The sequence below is a fragment of the Myotis brandtii genome, unplaced genomic scaffold, assembly GCF_000412655.1.
Source record: "Myotis brandtii unplaced genomic scaffold, ASM41265v1 scaffold523, whole genome shotgun sequence".
Lineage (NCBI taxonomy): Eukaryota > Metazoa > Chordata > Mammalia > Chiroptera > Vespertilionidae > Myotis > Myotis brandtii.
In genome coordinates this window covers 965628-972539 of record NW_005369902.1, presented here as the reverse complement: position 1 = coordinate 972539, position 6912 = coordinate 965628, and the positions used below count along the sequence as shown (strand labels likewise).

Below are 6912 nucleotides of genomic sequence, written 5' to 3'. Positions count from 1 at the left end.
TCGCTACCTGGGAGGTGATGCTGATGGCCGAGAGCTGGGGGCGGCCGAGGAGGGCCTGCACGGGCCAGGTGAGGGTGCGGGGCCTGCACGGGGCCAGGTGAGGGTGGCGAGGGGAAGAGACTTTTCCCGAAGGACCTGCGTCCACTGGTGGGGATGCTCCGCTGACAGAGCACCAGGTGATGTCTCATGCGCTCTCTCCTCTCCTATTCAACGAAAAGCAAAGGCTTGTTTTGACGCAGGGTTTCCAGAAACTTGTTTCCATTGGCGCGCCCGACAGCTCCTGGTTTATCCAAGGCCGTTATTACAGCCACAACCTGCCCTTGTTTGCAGTCAGTAACCTCTGCGAGATGGCGACCTCCTGGAGGATAGAAACCTCCTGTGAACTGCTGTTAAGCCTGGCGTCTAGCATGGTGCCCGACACCATAGACACATTTATTAATTGGTTGGAGGAACGGCATGGCGTGTTTAAGCATGAAAGATAGTATGTAACCAAAGTAAGAAAAATGTAGTGATAAGACTTACAAAGAAAATTACTTTGGAGTGCAGGTGGGATGAGATTAATTTGTCAGGGCATAGCAGCAAGGGCTGTGCGCTTCCTCTGCAAGGTGAGGGGCGGCGCTGCCTGCAGAGGTGTGGACGTGCGGAAATGCAGGGCAGATCCCTGTGAGCCTGGGTCGAAGAGCTGGGAGGGAACTGTGCTCAACAGGTTGAGGGGCTGAGGGGGAGTTGTGAATGCCATGGGTAATGTTATGCTTCCCCGATGGAGTTGAAGATTGTTTTTTAAATTCTCACCCATTGATTATTTCCATTGATTTTTAGAGAGTGGAAGAGAGAGGGAAGGACAGAAATATCGATGTGAGAGAGACACATCGATTGGTTGCCTCCTGCATAAGCCCTGACCAGGGTCCAGACAAGGGAGGAGCCTGCAACTGAGGAGCGTGCCCTTGACTGGAATCGAGACCAGGACCCTTCAGTCCGAAGGCCGATGCTCTATTCAGTGAGCCAAACTGGCTAGGGCGAGTTGAAGATTTTTGAGGAGAGGAGTGATTAATAGCATACGGTGGGCAGGGTGGATGAATGGGGAGGCAGCTATGGAGTCATGGCGGTGGTCAAAGTGAGAGGTCCCACCAGCTGGCCCACACTGGTGACCAAGGGTTGTCACTGACCACAGGAGGTGGAATTGATGCTTTAAATCCAGGTGTGACTAGATCGTGAGCTACCTGGGGCAGGTGCCAAGGGCAGTGTAGATGTAGGGGCAAAGAAGGTTGGGCTTAGAGTCAACAGATGTTACATTCCTGCTACATGCGAGGTATTTTCATAAATGTTAGGTCATTATAAGTCCCCGGCAGGGTCAGACCATCACCCTCAGTTTCCAGAGAAGGAAACCCAGGCAGAGTGTTCACACTGAACGAATGGCAGAACTGGGATTGAAATGAGGTCTTCAGCAGGCTTCACGTTTCTTGTTCCAGTGAGAAAGAGGTTTTAGAGGTGGTAGGACTTTAGGAACTTTTTAAAAATCCTCAGCCGAGGATATGTTTTTATTGATTTTAGAGAGAGAGGAAGGTGGGGGAGGGGGGGAGAAAGAAGAAATGTTGATGTGAGAGAGAAACATCGATCCATTGCCTCTGGTACGCCCCAAACTGGGACTGAACCTACAACCTAGGTATGTGCCCTGCTGGGAATCAAACCTACAACCTTGTTTAAAATGTTTTTTTATTGATTTCAGAGAGAGGAAGGGAGAGGGCGAGAGGGATAGTAACTTCAGTGATGAGAGAGAATCATGATCTCCTTCCTACTGTGCACCCTCTACTGGGGATCAAGCCTGCACACCGGGCATGTGCCCTGGCCAGGAATCGAACTGTGACCTCCTGGTTTATAAGTTGAAGCCCAACCACTGAGCCACACCAGCCGGGCCAACCCTCAGCCTTTTGATGTATGCAACGATGCTCCAATCAACAGCCATCTGGCCAGGGCAAGACTTCAGAAACTTTTGAGTGTTGAGAGCAGAGAGGCATGTGGTTGGCTGTGGGGAGAGATTTCCCTCAGCATTGCTGAGGAGCAAAATCTCTCTTGCACCCGTGTATCAGTCAGGAGACAGAATTTGATAGAAAAAGTTGTTAGCTGCCCGGCCTGTGTGACTCAGTAGTTGAGTGTTGACCTATGAACCAGGAGGTCACGTTTCAATTCCCGGTCAGGGCACTTGCCTGGGTTGCGGGCTCAGTCCCCAGTAGGGGGTGTCTATGAGGCAGCTGATCAATGATTCTCTCTCATCATTGATGTTTCTATCTATCTCTCCCTCTCTCTCTGAAATCAACATATGTAGAGTTAACTAGATAAGAAGTTGTTAAGTAACCGAAAAGTTAAAAATGAACATGGTGGTGGCAGCTGCAGGACACAGCTACCAGCCCTCTGGCTGAGGGAACAAAGGGATCAGGTTGGAATGGTTAAAATTTACAAGCTCAGAGGTGAGGCTTTGCAGAGCTGGAATTCCAGCCTCAGAGGAGGGGGCGTGGCCCCAGTTAGGGCGGGTGTCTCTGAGCTTGGAGAGTCCTGAGGGCCTGGGAGTCAGACCTCTGTAGGTAGGGCAGGGTGATGAGGCTGGCTTTGCGAGTGTTGGCAAGCTGTAAGCTGGGTTCCTAGGCTGCTATAGGAAGGTTGCTCCTGCTTCCAGGGTGAAGTGTCGATGGAATGATGCCTCGGGAGTAAGGAGGAGCAAAGCTCTTCCCCCTCCATCCTTGCTGAGTCTAACCAGGCAGAGCAGAAGTGTGGGTTGCAGAGTCTCAGCCCCCCACACAAAGGGGAGGAGGGATGGGGGGGTTTTCAGCTGAGAGAAAGCTGAAAACGGGATGCCCCAGGTGTCCAAGTCCTGAGTAACTGTTTCTTCTTCCGGCAGGCTGGCTTTGCCCCGCATGACCACTCAGGTCAGGAGAGAGAGACTGAGAAAGCCACGGATCGACTAGGCAAGTAGACGGCAGAGACTGGGGTGAATGTTGGGAGAGACTGGGGGAGCGACAGGACAGTCGCTCTGTCTTGTGTACCTTCTCCTTCCAGCCGGTCCTCCTCTTGGCTGCCATGTCGCCTGTTTTCTGCGGGTGTTTCCATAGCGCCCCGTTTGGAAGCCCCACTGGAGCTTTCTTAAGGGAAGTCCTGAACTTGTGTCCAAACCCGTCCCTTCTACTGAGAAAGACAGTTTAGGGAAGCAGGGAGAATATGGGCTTTGGAGGTAAAATTGTTTCCACTTTCAATATATTTTTACTGATTTCAGAGATGAAGGGAGAGGGAGAAAGATAGAAACATCAATGATGAGGGAGAATCATGGATGGCTGCCTCCTGCGCGCCCCCCCCATTTGGGATCAAGCCCGCAATCCGGGTACGTCCTCTGACCAGGAATCGAACCTTGACCTCCTGGTTCGTAGGTCAACGCTCAACCACTGAGCCATGCAGGCTGAGCTCCTTTTTTTGTTTTTAAAAACTCTCACAGCAATCATATCTCCATTTTGCAGGTGAGGAAACTGAGGCACAGAGTAAAAATAAAAAAAAATTGTTTCTGGTAAAAGACACAACATAAAATTTACTATTTAACAAATTTGAAGCATGCAGCTCAGTGGCATTCGGCACCGTCACAGTGTTATGTAACCACCACCGCTATTTAGTTCCAGAACATTTTCATCACCCCAAAAGGAAATGTTGTACCCAGTAAGGAGTCACTCCCCAGCCTCCCCTTCCTTGTGCCCTTGGCGACCACTAATCTGCTTTCTGTCTCTATGGATTGACCTCTGCTCAACAGGCAAATGTGAGTTGCATGCAAATGAATCATCCGCTCTGTGGCCTTTTCTATCTGGCTTCTTTCAGCATAATATTTTCAAGATTAATTCACGTAGCCTGTATACCTTGTACAGGCATACCTCGGAGACGTTATGGGTTTAGTTTCAGACCATGGCAATAAAGCTACTATTGCAATAAAGCTAGTTGTAATCTTTGTGCTGATAGAGGGTTTTGCCTTCAATTTATTAAAAAACACACCACATCTGTGAAGTGCAATAAAGCAAAATGCCATAAAATGAAGTATGCCTATACTTCATTCCTTTTGATGGCTGAATAAATCCCCTCATTCGTTTAAACCTAATTTTGCTTACCCATTCATCAGTTGATAGGCATTTGGGTGGTTTCCACCTCTTGGTGATTGTGAGTAGTCCTGCTGTGAACATTTTTGTACAAGTTTTGTTTGAACACCTGTTTTTAATTCTTTTGGGTATACATTTAGGAGTGGGTTGTATGTTAATTCTATATTTAAGCTATTGTAGGAATCAGTTGAGTACATTTCAGCTCAGTAACACATTTAGTAATTGGCAGAACTGGGATTTGGACTCAGGCAGTTTACCTTCAGAGCCCATAACCTGAAGTATGACTTTATTGCTTATAGCTGTCATTATTGTGCAGTGTTAATCGGCTGATTCATTTGCTAGCTCTGACCTGGCATCACCATAGCCTTATATGCTTGGAGGTTCATTATCCTTCCCAAACGTCCCTCCATTATGTTGAGACCTTTTGAAAATGTACCTTCCAGCCCTCTCAATGTTGGGGGGAGGAGACGTGGTGGCGGTCCATTGTGACTAGATGGGTTCTGCCCTGCTGTCAGCCTTTATTCTCATCCCCCTTGTCCTGTGCTCACCTCTCACATGCTCTTTGAGGATGAAGGGAAGAGGAATAGAAGAGCAAAAACTCAATTCGCACCTGTATTGTGAAAGTTGATCATTTGTTTTAATGACATGTAAGTTACCTACAATGTAAATTGTGCCCGATTCCCTGTGTGAATTGCCAGACCAGGCAATTAATGGCCTGGTTTAAGGCAAAACATCCTATTGTAAATAATTGATCAGCCCTACTTCTAAAAATGTCAGTAGAACATTTTCTTTCTTTTTTTTTTTTAAGTGCTCAGGTGGCTAAAGAACTCTGTACACTTGTTTTACTGCTGCCTTCTTAGTAAGTCTGCCAAAAATTTCCAAGCACACGAGTAGGCGCTCTGGTTTGCCGGTTGTTTTAAGACCTTCCTTTTGTTGATTTCTTAGCCAGTGGAGCACAGAGCATCCCTAATGGTGGTCCTGCTGGTGATGAGGGCACCCATTCTGAAGAGGAAGGCTTTGCTATGGAGGATGAAGATTCTGATGGGGAACTGAATACCTGGGAGCTGCCAGAAGGGGTGTCCAGCCGTCTGCCTAGGGAACAGGCTGCTGATCTTTTTAATGAGGACTGGGACTTGGAGTTGAAAGCGGATCAAGGGAATCCGTATGGTAGGTGTGGAGTGTCTGGGGTCCTAGGCCAGGGTTCGAGACCCTCCTACCAGATTACCCTGAAAGGCAGGCAGAGTTTGGAAGAGGGACTCACATTGGCGAGCTTAGCCTGATAACCTGTTACAGATCTGCAGTTTCTGTGACAGCTTCTTTTTCATATTGGGAAAAAAAAAAAAAAACATGCAAATTTTACATTTGATTCCATAATGGTCATTTACCTTTAACATTGAAACAATGTTACTCTCTCCAAATATCCTAGTATGAACTGAGCAGCTGCAGACAGAAGTGCCTTATTATCCATTTGCTTCCTCTGCACTGTCAAGAACTCTTAGCTGTACAGCACAACCATGGGTTGCCTCAGAAAGAACATGCTTGCAATTCCTCAGGAAGGGAGGACTCTGTGTGTGTGTTTAAACTGAGTGCAAGTATGGTTCTCCTAGACATTTTTTGGCTATTCGTTTTTTCCTTCCCTTCTTCCTTTAATCCAGTGGTTCCCAAAGTGGGGCACATGCCCCACAGGGGGGCAATTTGATTTTTAAGGGGGGGCAATTCGAGAATGAGTTACTAATGTGAATTTTTTTGCATTTCTTATGGTTATAGGGGGCCTCCTATACAGTATAGAAATATATATTTTGACATTTATGCATTTCAGTTTTTTGAAACTATATTTGCTTTTTTTCATATCACTTCATATTATTATTATTTTTTTTAACAACTTAGTGATTTCTTCCTCAGGACTTCAACTGTCCTTTTGTTCTTTTATTTTTCTCTTTCATGGATGCCATGTTCTTGGGAAGCCTTTTTAGACCAAGTTAATGGCCTTTTAGGCTTCCTCCACGTGAATAGGCGTTCACTTTTTGAATAATAAGAATTATATGTCCTGGGGAGGGGGGCATCAGGATTTTAAGAGATGCTTAGGTGGGGCATGGCCAAAAACGGTTGGGAACCACTGCTTTAATCTGTCTTTTAAAACTGCCTGCAGATGCTGATGACATCCAGGGCTGCATTTCTCAAGAGGTCAAACCTTGGGTGTGCTGTGCCCCGCAAGGAGACATGATCTATGACCCCAGTTGGCATCATCCACCTCCACTGATACCCCATTATTCCAAGATGGTCTTTGAAACTGGACAGTTCGATGATGCTGAAGACTGAGGCAGCTTTTTGCCTGCCAGGTACATGGGTCTTCAAGATTAAGGTCTTTCTTCTTTTCTTTGAGGTGAGATGTCATATCTGAGGAGACATTCCCAGTGATTCCTGAGCCAGGCACACAGACTGGTGTTAAATAAGGTCCCACTGCCCCCTCGTTCTGTTGTTGTTTTTCATGAGTGTGTTACCTCTTTTGATGTGTGTTTGTTTCTGCGTTAGGAGGAGGAGTTGTGTTCTTTATAAATAAAGGTAGAAAAAAAAATCAAGGTGCTTTTGTCTACTTTTCGCCCCTCGCAACCCCCCATTTAATTAGATACTTCTGAGAAAAGCCTTATTTCTTCATGTAAAACCCCTGACTTACATTTAAGGATGGGAGTACTTGGAGCCTTAAAACTACTCTGTGAAAGAAAATACTCTTTCAGGTTTGCTTCTGTAGATCTGGCACATTGGCCAGGGATTGGAATCCAAGAAACAT

The 6912-nt window shown here is 46.7% G+C and overlaps 1 protein-coding gene across 3 annotated transcripts; it reads left to right on the top strand.

The window, feature by feature from the left end:
- Positions 1-6: 6 nt before the first annotated feature.
- Positions 7-6703, top strand: COPRS (coordinator of PRMT5, differentiation stimulator). 3 transcript variants are annotated; one of them, XM_014548874.1, is made up of 5 exons: positions 7-68; positions 2894-2960; positions 4933-4983; positions 5070-5291; positions 6274-6703. In XM_014548874.1, exons 1-5 carry the CDS (start codon positions 18-20, stop codon positions 6441-6443), a joined length of 561 nt encoding a protein of 186 aa, XP_014404360.1. In that variant the 5' UTR covers positions 7-17; the 3' UTR covers positions 6444-6703. The 3 variants fall into 3 exon arrangements, with proteins under 3 accessions (XP_014404360.1, XP_005877667.1, XP_014404361.1); XM_005877605.2 differs by lacking the exon at positions 4933-4983; XM_014548875.1 differs by lacking the exons at positions 7-68; positions 2894-2960 and adding an exon at positions 3520-4771.
- The last annotated feature ends 209 nt before the right edge of the window (positions 6704-6912 follow it).